Source organism: Lissotriton helveticus, chromosome 4_1 (assembly GCF_964261635.1).
Source record: "Lissotriton helveticus chromosome 4_1, aLisHel1.1, whole genome shotgun sequence".
NCBI lineage: Eukaryota > Metazoa > Chordata > Amphibia > Caudata > Salamandridae > Lissotriton > Lissotriton helveticus.
In genome coordinates, this window is record NC_136063.1 from 617,835,485 (window position 1) to 617,849,703 (window position 14,219).

Below are 14,219 nucleotides of genomic sequence, written 5' to 3' on the forward strand. Positions count from 1 at the left end.
AATATGCAATTCATAATATCTTCAAAACAATCTTATTTAATTTCTCTGTTATCCATTTAGGTGTATTTACACTCCAGGGTGGAGTGCTACGTCTATTTTTCAGTAATTTTTTAATTCGCAGGTTTGAAATACAAGCCCGTTTTCCATATAGATAACTAGATAATATAAATAACTAGACTTTATTCAGCCGGGGCCACTTCTGTAAATATGGGTATATGTTGCCACCCAGAGGCTTTTTAAGGTATTACAGTCCGTTAATTTGGGGTTGTGGTTTGAATTACTCTCAAATATTCAGTCACTCCAAGCAATTACGTTTTCCTAACAACCGTTTAGTAATCCTCAGTTGAGACTTTAGTTGGCAACCTTTCTGTAAAAATAAGCTCTCATAAGTGAGCCTAAAGATTGTGTTTAGTGGTTAAAATGAGTTTCACTTTAGCTGAGTTACAGTGACATAAATTGTCATTTTGTACTCGCTGTACTTTAGTTGCCCTCTTTTGCAAAGGAATAGCTGCCAGGCCCTTCTCTTAAACACTTTGTAATTATAGAGCCACTGAAGAATCTAATGACAGCAAAACTTCTTCAGTGGGTTCAGACCACAACACTGTTCAAGACACATTCTGCCTGAAGTACTTGAATCTACTGTAAATGTAGGATTCTGTTCCAAACGTTTATATCTTATTTCTTCTTCTTGTTGTTGTTATGCTATACAGGTTTGTAGGGTGTGCATATTACCCTGGAGGGTGTCCTGGAGCATGCGATGGAGATATAGGTTTATTAATTATCACGTGGAACAGTCTGCACAAGCGAGTACCCTCTGCCTCCTATGGGAAGTAAAATGGTGGCTTTTTCACGTGACCCCCAAATGTTGGTGATGTCTTGGTCACATACCAACTGAAATGGCAAATAACATTAATCCTCTCCAATGGCAATTTGAGTTAATGCTTATTATAGTTAAGAGGGTATGCAGACTTCATGCAGCGTTCTATCGGATGAATACCATTTAACCACCTGCTCTGCACCAGGTAAACCATCAAAGTGTCAGACAAGGGCATCGGCGACACTTAATTTCTGGGGAGTGGGGGTCACGGACATCCATTGAGGGGGACATGCAAGTGGTTTGGCTTGGCCTACGAAATGTGTAAACCAGGCATTGAATGTCATGAAAAAATATAATAGAGACTTTAAAATGACAAAAAATTTACCTTTCAATGTTTCTCAGTGCCTCAAACAGAACATGTCAGTCTGAAGTCCTGTTGCTCTTCGCAGGCGTCTCCTTGACCAGTATCTTAAGAAGCAAACTCTGAGATGGTTCTGAGACGCCTTCCTTTTTGCAAGTTATTTAATCGCAGTCATTGAGGTGTTGAGCCCCTCCTCAAATCGTTCTTTTTCTCAAGTCAGCAGAAACAATGGTAACTTTAACATAAAATATCATCTCTTGCTTTCCCCTACTCTGCTGGCTCCTCTCTATGATCTTGGCAGAGCCTCAATGACTGCATTTAAATAATTACTAAACAAAGTTGTCTTGCCGCCACCACAGTTTGCTCCTCCGGTTACAGAGCTGCAGGGACACAGGTGATGTGCAGCGTGGCTTTAGCAAAATATGTTCTGTCTGCCTCTGTAATGTTTCTACTTGCAAATCAAGGGGGGATAAATTCGCCCCAGTACCCCATGGTTTCTACTCCCATGGAGGCAGAGGCTGATGTCCAAATGGCATGAAAGAGAGGGGAATTGCACGTGTGCGGCTCACCATAAAGGCCAAGCATTTGCAATGCAATAGATCTCGTATTTATGAGAGTTTGAGCTATTGGCATTGAAAATCATTCCCTTTTATTTGTGTTATTTTTTAGACAGACAAAAGGCATCGTCATTTACAATGCCAATAGCTTAAACTCTCGCAAATGTGAGACCTATTGCATTTGAAATGCGTTAGGTGACCATGCTATAATTGATTTTTAGGAGAGAGTGTGTCCTTCCTGCAACAGCAGGCAGGGCAAAGCTATTTGAGAAAATAGTGCTCGGAGACTGAGTAACAACACACGTAACTGGGTGTGTCGCCATGTGAGGTTACAAAATGAGACAAGGCGGTACTAATGCTGTGCTAAGGCGGGACTACTAAGCTTGTTGGCCAGTGAACAGCCACAGGTTACAGTGGAAAGTGACACAAGCCAATGAAAAATATGGGTGGAGAGTCGGTGGAGCTTCAAATCCCCACTGGAATATAGCATGCCTCCCAAAGCAGCATATGCGCTGCCCAGGCTCGAACTAAAAAGGGAGCAGGGCCCTCCATTTACCCAGGATAACAAAAAAAAGTGCTCTCCTCAGTTGTATAATGGAAGAGCGATCGGTGGCATTGCCTGACTTTGATTCGAGATAGATTGCTACCCACATTTAGTTGTGGTCTTCTGCGGTGCTCCAAAAACATGTCACTCACCACCCTTCCAGAAAAAACATGGAGGAGCGGTACACAAAAAGATCTTTGAGAGGCGGTGGAACTAGATGACTTGATGTATTTCTTGAACTCATTTGACATAATTCAGTGCATTCCGGTATTCATACAAATTGCATATGGTGATTAGTTGGATCTATTTTATGACGTTAACATCTCGCCTCTCATATAGGATATAAAATACGGTGGTCTATTGGAATGATCTCATAATTACCATATTTTATTCTCCTGAATCAACAAGTTACTTTTCGGGTTTTCCTTGTATTTCTATGATTTTACCACATCCACAGCTAGACAATTGACTAGTTTGAGAAGCTCTCAGCAGGAGATTTTTTACAGACTCCAGGTTGTATGCACCAGTATATATTTTCGGAAAGTCCCTCTAAAGTCTGCAGAACCTCCTTAATCCTTTTTTGACAGTGTGAATACAGTAGAAGCAAAGCCTTGGTGTTCAGTGGAAGGACATAACAGTTTTGGCCTTAAAAGATAATGGAACCCAGATCCCTTCGAGGGTTAAGCATGGCTATTCAACTTAGGTAAGATGTTAGCTGGTTTGTTCTGTCAGTGTAAAGAACACCTGCATTTGTGGCTTACCAAATGAAATGCACATACCACATCAGCTGCGAAAAATGAAAGGCCCATGCTTCACCGTGAATTAAACATTTTCATAGTTTAAGTGCTCCAGAGAGGGTTGCATTAGTTTATTACAAAGCAAACACAAAGAGATGATGGACTGAGCGCAGAAACCTTTCAGACACTCATCCCTAGTCACAGATCTGGGTTGAATCCATCATCGTTGTTTAGCTCACTTCGCCACCCCAGTTCAGACCGAGATCATATGCAAATCAGTCTTGACCCGGTGCCTCATGGGAACAGTCGAGCCCGAACTGCCAATCCAGGACTTCCCTGGACCGGAAAAAAGCATCCAACATCTCCTTGTCTTTGCATTGGTTTATTACAAGGCAATGATAGTGCACAAGTGATGAATAAGTCAAGAAAATGTGTGATTTCACATCTGTAGAGTACACGTGCCTGACCTCCAGATGTGCAACCTTCAAGTCATTGGTTTTGAATCCAGGTAGGATTGCTTTCCGCCTTTCATCCAACAATTGGTGCTCGCAAGGCTTTTTTTTTAATCGGGCTGTTCCTGTTTGTAGAGCAGTAATGCTTATTGGTGCTGTAACTTTCCACTGTTATTCCAGGACCACAATAATCTTGCACTCAGTTGAATAAACAAGTTACTCCAGTTTTGCTCATGACTAGGTAGCGAGGTTGAAGAGGCAGCGATTAGTAACTCTGGTATGACGCAGTAAATACCACTAAATGACTTGGATGCCCAGCCAGTGCTATAACTTTAAAGAAGAATAAATACAACAGTATTAGGATTGTTTTTTCGCTCTAGAGTTCTGAGTGATGGCTGAGAGATATCTAGAGTGAGGCAACTTTTTAAAATCAGCTAAACCTTCGAACCTAGAAAGATGGTCCAAAATGGTTTCGGAATGTGACAGTCTCCGCAGCCACAGAAGCAGAAGCTGCTGCCATGCTGTACCTGTTTTGTCTGCTTAAGTGAAATTTGGGAAAAGCTTCTTAATTCATAGTAGTCAATGACCGGCTTCTCATCTGCTTGTTAGCTAGACACGGGTGTATAACGTTGGTCCAGGAGAGATGCATCCATGCCCGAATATATGCATAGCCATGGTCTATAGAAAGGTGTTCCATTTAGATTAATTTTATATAGAGATCTATCTGGATTTCCTATAAATCTTATCATGGTTCGAGTCTTCCTGGATCTACGTTTGACACAACTTTTCTTAGGTGAGAGATGGACTTGCTTGTCAGAAATGTAGCTTTAAAAATCTAAATAAAGGCATTGGTATGATCTGCCGATTTTCCAGCGGTCTATGTTTCAAAGTGTAATGATGAGCTAAACTCTGGAGAATTTTCGTAGCTTAGGTGCAAATTTTGTGCTGTACCTGTAATGCTACGGGTGACGGCGAGGTAGAAATGCTCTGTGCAGACGTTGCTGTAAATTATAGAAATGTGACTAATATTTGAAGGAATTGGATGTGCAGTATCTGAAGATTATAACTGTGTCGCCATGCTTTTTTATTTCAGATGATGACGACGATGTAGAGGAATTGATCCATGCCACTCACCTTCACGAGGCTCACCATTCCCCGCCTGGTATGAATTATTATTCTAGATGGTCCCTCTGTTCTTGATAAGGATTACTTCAATAATGTTACTCTTTGTTTAGCATGAAGTCACCACTCTAGAACTTTGACATATTCTTTTCTGAAATACTGTGCCAAGACTTGAGCTGCCTCATTGGCACCCTCCTTAATTTTTCCTGTTGTGCTCCAAGGGAGAGATGTCTTTGTACCTCTGTGGTTTACATGGATGCGAGGCGGGGAGCATATTCCCGCAAGGATATGACTCAATTGCAGGGACATTGAAATCACTTATCCGCTGAGTCTTAGGGTTAACAGGAGACCGTTCTTCACAGAAGAGAGGTAAACATAAGGATATGTCTTCTATCAATGTGTGTGGTGGCAAAATCAACATTCAGTCTAGATCATCCAACACACAAAACGTGATCCCCTTGGCAGCAATCTAAATTATGTTAAAGTGTATATTGAGCCATAGGAAGTAGACACCCATTCGTAGAGTTCCTGAGATTGTGTGGTAGTTGCATTGCTTACATTTGGGACCTGTCTTAGACCCCTTTTTTCCTCAGAGCACGAAGAAGCATGTGCGCCTCCTAGCGGCCAGGCAGAAGCTTCCTTTGAATCTCGCCTACACTGTTTGGGGTTGCTACCTTGTTATGGTGGTTGTGGGTGTACAGAAAAAGGTTGGACCAGAAGTCAAATTAAGAATTACCAGATAGGACCTTATTGAGAGATGGGTGGCAATACTTAGGTTTCTTTATGGAAATCTTAAATTCTTATTCTGCAGGATAATCGGCTTGCTGAATTTTAAGCCTTTAGGATGAGGAGAAGCTGCAGGGGAAGCCGGCCGTCTGCAAGAAAAGACTGCCTGCTCACAGCATAACTTCCTCCCTTGAGACCCCACACTTGTTGGTTTTCCCCACTGTCAAAGATTGAATCTCAAAATAACGTGAGCGGTTTCATTCAGAGTTCCACACTTTTGAAGCCTCTTTCTAACCTTAATGAACTTATCATCTGGATGAGACAAAATTAACTTGAATGAAACAAATGAAAATGGACAAACATTTCTAGAGGTCTCAATGTCTGAGTACGTGTCTACACCAACCAGCTACAGAGCAGAAATGTAGCACCAGCCTTGACTTTCAGATGACATCTATAAACCATCACACACATGACCTGTTTAGCCTTCAAAATTACATTTTAGAGAAACTGCACTTTTAAATGTGGATGTATGTTGTATATTGTAATTTTCTAAAACATACTTAAACTGAGTTGATCTCATGGCACTAAATAAACAATTGCAGTACCTCGCTTCAGCTTCTGTCCTCCATGAGAAGAATATCATCACAAGTCTCTGCTACATTGACCAAGGATGCCCATATCTTATATAGCCGACTGCATCGGGCTTCACACAAGAGTGCTGCTCGGGAGTAATAACTGCAAGCAGGCAATGTTTCTTATTTTATAGAAACTTTCACTCAAACTAGCAATAGGTAAAGGAATAGAGTAGTGTCAGCCTGACCTGTGCAAACAATCCAAGGATACAACATAACTTTGTGAATAAATTATAATCCTGCAATCCCTGTATAAAAGCCCATCTCTAATTTCCTTATTGAGGCGACAAGTGATGCACCTAGTTGTATGTGATAAAGAAATGACTTAGCCACTCAACTATGGTAGGTTATTACAGTTACGTTCTGACGTTACAGTGCCTGTAGCTAAAGCCAGAAACCCAGAGGGAATGCAGGACATGGAGCATAATTAAAGCTGCAGTTTAAAACAAGCATTCGCAAAGCAATAGGTCTCGCATTTACACGAGTTTAAGCTATTGCCATTGTAAATAACAAAGCCTTTTATTTATGTTTTAAAAACAAAAAAAATAAATAAAAGGCATTGTCATTTGCAATGTCAATAGCTGAAACTCGCGTAAATGCGAGACCTATTGCATTGCAAATGCTTGTTAATGTTGTGCTGCTTTTTGTGTTGGGTGCAGGACCTGGAAAACAAGATTTGGGATTGAAGATATAAGGCAGTTTGGGAATGATGGAATTCGAAACTGTTGCCACTGATGGGCTAAGAAATGGGTAGGTTGAACTGCGGGGTGTCCTTGTACAGAGGGATAGGCAGTGAAACCTTGCAGGTCAGTATGAAGTTTCACTCAAAAAATCCTATTGATGAACCACAGTCTCTCACAGTGCTTGTGGGGTTTTGCAGCAGAAAGTTGTGGATGTCTGGAAATGTTTCTTGCTCGAGTGAAGCAGGAAACGGATGAATTAAGGTGCATCGGAGGCTTTCTGTGTATGATCTCGTAGAGTAAGGTTGCTTAGTATTACAATGCTCTAATTTTGGCAGATATATTTTTGATTCCAGCTCGTGCCTCTTTTATCTACTACTTCCTGCTCCTTCATCTCACTCTTTCTTGTACTTTTTCATACTTATTCACTGTTTATACTTCACTGTTCTGCTTTTTTCTTTTCCTTTCTTTCCTCCTTTTGTGTTCTTGATTTCTTGCTCTGGGTGAAGGTCTGATGAGGAACAATAAGTGCCTGTCCCGAAATCGGAGTATTAGTGGGCCTGAACAGCAACCCCCGCTCACATTAAGCACTATGCAGCCACTGCTATGCCCTGCGTGGCTGGTTTTCTGGAGGACATCTAAGTGGTTTCGGCTTCACTGAGTCCCCACCACCGATGAAGGGGCGAAAGGTGTCAATGAAAAGAGGAACGCGGCTCTCCCGCCACCACCCCCTGCTTCATTGACACCTGCTGCCTGGGTACTAAAGCAGAAAATGTTCATAAAAGCCCGTTCGGGAGACTCCTTTCAGTACAAAATCCGTATACATTTTGGAGTTTACCTCCGAGCAGAAAAAAAATAATCATTTAGTTTTGTCAGGCGGTAATTTATCTGAAATACGTGCCACAGAGAGGCCTTTGTGCTGTGCTAGGCAGGTTAGATTTGAGCGGTTGTGCTTTGAAAGCCCACAAAGAAGTCTTGAAAAGAGCCAGGAGCTCACACAGCTAACAAGCTGGGCTCAGATTTGGTGCATCGGCCAAATGCGTGCTAGTGCAGCTCAAACCTGTTTGTGCTGGGCGGCTCAGCATTTCATCATTGACGCATGCACTTATGGTTGAAAGGTTCTAGATCTGCTCGATTTTGGATTTTTTTGGGACAAAAGGGCCACCCTGGGGCCTTGATCTGTGGAAGAGTCGAGGACAGACGTGGAAGCCCTTAGAGGGCCAGCCGGAATGCCTGAGGCTGGCAGCGGGAAGACACTATCGCAGCTCTGCTCTCTTAGAGCACGAGCTCCGAAGATTTAAACTTTCAGTGGGCCCTGGCACCAGCAATAATTAGTGGCCTAATTTGCCGGGTGCCTGAGGGAAAGGGAGTGATGGTGATGATGAGGTGACCACGTTATTTTGTAGGTAGGTGTGCACGCACATTGAAAACGCGTGCTTAGAATAAGGACACCTGTTTTGTTTTTAATTAACCAACCTAACATGGAAATAAATATAAAATATTAGTTTGAATCAAATGACATGTTATGTGGCTGTGACATAAGTGCGTTAATTACTGGCCCTAAAAAGCTCTCTGTGCCAGCTCATAGCTTGCTAATTTATTCGTCCTCTGATTGCTATCACTGAGTAACATCTATCCTAGAAAACTCTCTGCGCCTCCTGGAACAGAAACATTGTTTTTGTTTGTGTTCGTGGCTGGATTGCAGAACAGCGGTATCTGTCACTGTCGAATGTTGTGCCCAAGTTTCCTGCAGAAGCCACCGTACAGAACACCATTTTCATTAGACATTAGTGTGCGAAAGGACGGGGGTTGGCGTAATTTGCAGGTGCGTGCGAAGCACTATGCCCTGTAATTAGCACGAGTGTCAGAAGCTTTGGCGGGAAAGAAAAACCTGGTGGCATCTCGAGCAGATGCCGTGCCCCGAGGCAGCTCATTCCAAACAACTAGACTGTGACAAGTTATACCAAAACATCCTTAACTTGCATATTTGAAGGGGGTCTCATATGTGAAAAGTAAAAAAAGGATCCTTGGTAAAATAAAATATCTGTCGAGGATCACAGTTTTTTGAAGCAGGAAAGCCGGGATTGATCCCAAGTTTTCTAGATCCATGTTGTACATACAGTCATCCGCACTGGGGAAATCCTGTTTGGAGGGTAATCTGAGACTTTCCCCCTTAATGCTGTGGCTCTCTGCCTGGCCAAAGACAGAAACAAATCTTAACCGACTTGTGACTTCAGATTGTCTGCGATATGAATTAATATGTAACAGCCCCTGGCTGACATACACAAGTTCAAAACCAGAGAAGGACGGCAGCACAGGGAGGGCATACCCTGCTCACACCACCATCTGCCTCCTTATCACCACCAGAAATAATTGCACCGAAAACAAACCGCGGTGTCAGATGCTGTTGCTGTGAAGGGCACCTCATGCACAGGTTGTAAAGGTGGGGCAGCGAGGCCCAGAGGGAGAGGCAGCCACAGTGCTGGGAACCTTCAAGCTTTTCAAATCGAACCAGCAACAAAAGTGAAAGCACCCGCGGGCAGGCAAACAGCGTGCATGCAGCATGCGTGCAGACGGGGAGGGAGTGAGGGAGCGAGCGGCCGAGCCATAATAAATCAATCGTAAATCAAGCACGCTGTGGGAGCGAAGTGAAAGCTCCCATGACTAGAAAGGAGACGCCAGAGAGGAAACGCCATGCGCGCGCACATCGGTTTTCCGTACCCGCACATGGTTTGTCTCCCTTCGCACCCCAAAGCGATGACAATAGAGGCTTGCCAAGCGAAGCAGCTGTCGCTGTGTTCGCTAGGCGAGACCTAAAAACGAAACCTGGCTTTTCCTCCATCTGTTCGTTTTTTTTTTTCTTCTAGCTCTCTGCATGCTTCTACACATTCCGAGTTAGTGTTTTTTTTTTATCTCACTTGCATTAAGCTGGTTTTAATCTCTTTTTTAGACAAATCTCCAACTGCTGTTTGGTGTGTTTAGTTCCACTAGAGACTTTACCTAAAATTCCTTGGTGACTTGTGGCATTCTTATACTTTATGGCAGGACGTACTTTATCCTTTTAGGGGAAGGCTCATATAGCAATACCTGCTCCTGGGTAGGCATTCAGCTCTATCCTTGAGCACCCAACACTTTCGTCCAAAGACTGGATGAATGAATGAATGAAAATATTAATAAAGCTCCGGCTACTGCCTGGAGGTGTCTAGGCGGTATACAGACAGGCTGGTACATTTTGGATTTCCTAATTAGAAGCAAAAAGCCACGTTTTTAAAGATTTTAAGAAATTTTGTGAAGAAGTGGCCAACTTAAGCTTCCCTGGCCAGTTCTACAGCAAAGCAGTTCAGCTAAAGAAACCCTCTCACCCCCCCTGCTCCCTCCCCCATGCTTTTTTAAAAAGAGCAACTACCAGATTTTTAGTGGAGCTCGAACGAAGAGTCCTGCTTTGAGTGTACCATCTGAAATGTTCCCTAAAATACCTCTGCCCATTCCCCTTGAGGGTGCTAAAGGCTGTACATAGAGCCTTAAACTCTGTCCGTCGCATCACTGGCAACCAGTGGAGAGCCCTGATGGCTCCCTTTGCAGGTTCAAAATTTGGCACCTTTAAAAGAAAGCGTATAGAAGCATTTTGCAAGGTTTCTTGTTTTGTTTGAAGTCCGACTGAGATGTTAAGGTAAAGACTATTACAATAGTCTATCCTTGTTAGAATCAGAGAGATTGCCACCATTTTTAAAAGTTCAAGGGGCAGATATTTTTCAATTTTTTTGAGTCCCAGCGAGTAGTAGGAGGCCGAGGTGACTTAAGAAATTTTCTCCTGAAACTTCAGATCTCGATCAATTAGGATCCCTAGGTTTTTAACCTTTGGGACCGGGATAGGAAGTACTCCTAGTTATGATGGCCACCAAGACAGTGACCAAAACGAGGGGTTATTTCCAAACAGAATAACCTCAGTTTTGGAAGAGTTAAACATCAAAGAGGAATTATTCATCCATTTATTTACTTCCTGCATACATTCCCTGAAAAAGTCCCTGGTGTCAATTGCGTTTGTAGCAAGAGACATATAATCTGCGTGTCATCCGCATAGGATGCCATGGAAAAAGAAAAGGACTTAATAAGCCATTTCCACCAAATAACCTTTCTTCAACCCTGCTCAGATCTTTCTTTTTTTATTTCTTTTTTTATTTTTTTTATAAATTAGACATGTTCCAACAAGAGTGTTACAGCACAGTCAAATCATATATAACATATTATTCTTTAACGCTGTACATTCTACATATTCCTTCTTTTATAATATGCATTACTATTTTCTAAGGACCTTAAAATAAGAAAGAGAGGAGATATACAAAAGTAAATTAAGCGGAATTATTGACAGAGTTGTTTTACCCTACCATTCTCGCGATCCAATTCAGACATGTACGGTGATAACTATGCCCCCTAATAGCTTCACTGTGCCTACTACTATACAGTCTGTAAAAGTACACCTGCAAACGCCCCGCCTGTAGCCAGTCCTTCTCTCCAACGTTCTACCGGTCGCCATATTTTCCCACCAAGTGGCCTGGCTCTATGTCCTTTTCTGTCATAGATTGGTTTTTCCAGGTTATAACTAGAGAGTAGCCTAGCAATCCAGATTTTAATGGTAGGCGGAGCTCTGTGGAGCCACGCCTTTGCGATACAGATTCGATAGATTGCCATGGCCAAAAGTAAGAATTCCCTAGGGTGTCCTCTTCCCCACCCGACACCCCAAGCATTATTAATACAGGTGACATTACCGCTTTAACCCCCAATGATCCTTCCATAAATTTCTCAATAGCCACTCTTAGTGAATACAATTGTGGGCATTCTGCAAACATGTGGACAATATCTGCATTGCTTGCATCGCAGCGCGGGCAAGTTATTCCAGAGGTGCCGCCCCACTGTGCTATTCTGGCGGGAGTATGGTAAAGTGAGTATACCGTCTTATAATGCTGTGCTTGTAACATTGCTGAGCATAAGACGGTTCGTCCCAAATCCAAGGAAACCTGTAAACCCTCACGAGGGGCGCCTACTTACTCTGCCCACTTTATGGCAAATTTATCCCGATCATCGCTTTTGAGTATACATAATTCTGCATCTAACTGTCGGATTGTGCACTGACCACTGCATTCTATATAATCCATTATCCGACAGTGGCCAAATCCTAGTGGTCCTCCCTGCTTATTTGCAAAATAGCTTCTCACCTGCAAATATTTAAAGAAGCTCCTACCGCCCAGATTACATTTTGTTTGTAGCTCTTGAAACTGGAGAATACCTCCTTGGTCACACAGATCCCCAACTTTCTTAATACCCTTATTCTCCCATTCCCTCACAACTGTGTCCCTAAAGATATCCCCTGGAAGTAAATGGTTTGTGTATAGTCGAGTGTACCTATTATATCTTCCTAATCCTAGCTTTTTCCTAGCTTTTTTGCGACTGCCTTCCAAATAGTGTACGCTGCTTTTAGTGTCTAAAACCTTGTGTGCTTAAAATAACTAAAATCAATATCATTTAAGAAAGCATTCTCTGCCTCCCCACCCAACAGTGCAAAATATACATCTGTGAAGGCAAGATTATTAACCCCTTGGCCCGTTCCCCCCCCCCCCCCTATCATCCCACAGAAATACTGCAGGGCCGTTGCCCAGTAATAGAGCCTAAAATCAGGGGCTCCCCACCCCCTTTTTCTCTAGGGAGTGTCATGTGTCGATATGCTCTCCTAGTCTTACCCTGTGCCCAAATAAACTTGTTGATTATCAATTCCAACCTATTAAACCAAACGTGCTAAAAAAATAATGGTATGGCCCTAAAAATATATAGAAATTTGATGACATTTATCCGGCCCATCAACGTTAGATGTAGACTGTGTATTCTTTCCGTGTTTTTCTTTACCTTTGCTAATAAGGGCTCCATATTTAACTCCACCAGCCTATCTAGATCAGTAGTTACTTTAACTCCTAAGTAAAGTGTCGCGGGTGTTACCCTAGTATCCTGATATGATGTAAAGCTATTTTGTACGATCTGCGTTTTCCCTTTGTTGATCGAGTACCCTGAGACAGCCCCGAATTTCTTGGCCTCCTGTTCAATTTCCACAATAGCTCCCCCTGGATCTGGTGTAGTGATGGCCACGTCGTCAGCGTAAGCAAAAACCTTGTATTCCCTATTATGCATTATGACTGAGATGATGTTATTATTGCCAGCAAACCTTCGTAAGATAGGATCCAAGTACAGGGCGAATAAAAGAGGTGAGGCTGGACACCCCTGTCTTGTCCCGCGTTTTATCTGCCCATTCTTTGTGTATCCTTTATTGATTCTTACCCTAGCGGACGGGGCCACATACAGAGCCTTTATCGCCGTGGTAAATCCCCCACCAATACCAAACCATTCCATAACCTTCCACAGGTAGTTCCAGTTGACCCTGTCGAAGGCCTTCTCCGCATCCAGGAATATGGCTGCAACAGGGTCTCCTGCAACTCCTGCGGCATCCAACAGGGTGATCATTTGACTTGTATGTTGAGTTGTCCCTTTCCCTGGGATGAAGCCATGCTGTGTGGCACTGACCAGGCTCTCTATCACTCTACCCAGTCTTTGTGCCAATGATTTCGAAAAGATTTTGGCATCTGCATTCATCAGGGTAATCGGCCTGTAGGACCCCGGCTCTAAAGGGGGCTTATCCTTCTTAAGTAGGACTATGATATCTGCCCCTGCCCAAGACTGCGGAACTGAATGCCCTAATTGTGCCTGCCTAAGGGTCTCGTACATATCTTTCCCTAGTGTGTCCCAGAATGTTTTATAAAATTCTGCCGGGATTTGGTCCGGGCCTGTGGCTTTCCCTGAGGGTAGGTTGCTCACTGCTGTTTGTATTTCCTGTAGTGTTAGTGGGAGATCTAATTCCACCTTCCCCTCTTCTTTCAATACTGGATGTGGTATATCTGCCAAATAGTCATTAATTTCTGAGTCTGAGTTGTTGAGGCTCTGATCATACAGAGTTTCATAAAATTTTCTAAACACCTCCCTAACGTCTTCCACCTTATTCAAAACCCCACCTAAGCCATCCTTAATTTCTTTTATTTCCCCTGCTGCCAGGTTTTGTCTCGCTCGAATTGCTAGTAAGTGGCCTTACCCTCTCGTTATATTCATAACATTTCTCTTTTTTGGAAAGGTAATTACTTGCCGCTTTTCTAGCTATATTTTCGCTTGCCTCTGCACTGGAAATTTCAATTTTTAGTTATGTCCTCCAGAGGCTCTTGATTTGTTATAGCGCCGATGAGGAGATCTTCTAAGTATGACAATTCTTTAATTTGCGAATCCAGCCAAGACTTCTCCTGCCTGTCCCTTTGTAAAGTATAACTCAAAGTTTCCCCCCTGATTCCAGCCTTAAATGCGTCCCAAGTGGTACCCGGAGTGGCTGTTCCCCTGTTAGTCTCCCAGAAGAATGTGATCCAATCCTGCATATCGTTTAGGTATCCTTCTTCCCTTAGAAGCCCCCTCTCGAAGGTCCAGGAGTACTCTTTTCTCCTTACATCGCTAACTGTTATAGTTAAGACGAGTGGGTTGTGGTCTGACAATAGCCTTGGGAGCCTCT

General features: G+C 43.0%; 1 protein-coding gene across 7 annotated transcripts in view; it reads left to right on the forward strand.

The window, feature by feature from the left end:
- Positions 1-14,219, forward strand: part of ASPH (aspartate beta-hydroxylase) — a 674,605-nt gene that overhangs the window by 256,399 nt on the left and 403,987 nt on the right. For all 7 annotated transcript variants that reach the window (XM_078687254.1, XM_078687255.1, XM_078687258.1 and 4 more), the window contains one exon: positions 4,562-4,630. In XM_078687254.1, the coding sequence (XP_078543380.1) occupies positions 4,562-4,630 (69 nt within the window). The remainder of the gene's footprint in view (positions 1-4,561; positions 4,631-14,219) is intronic.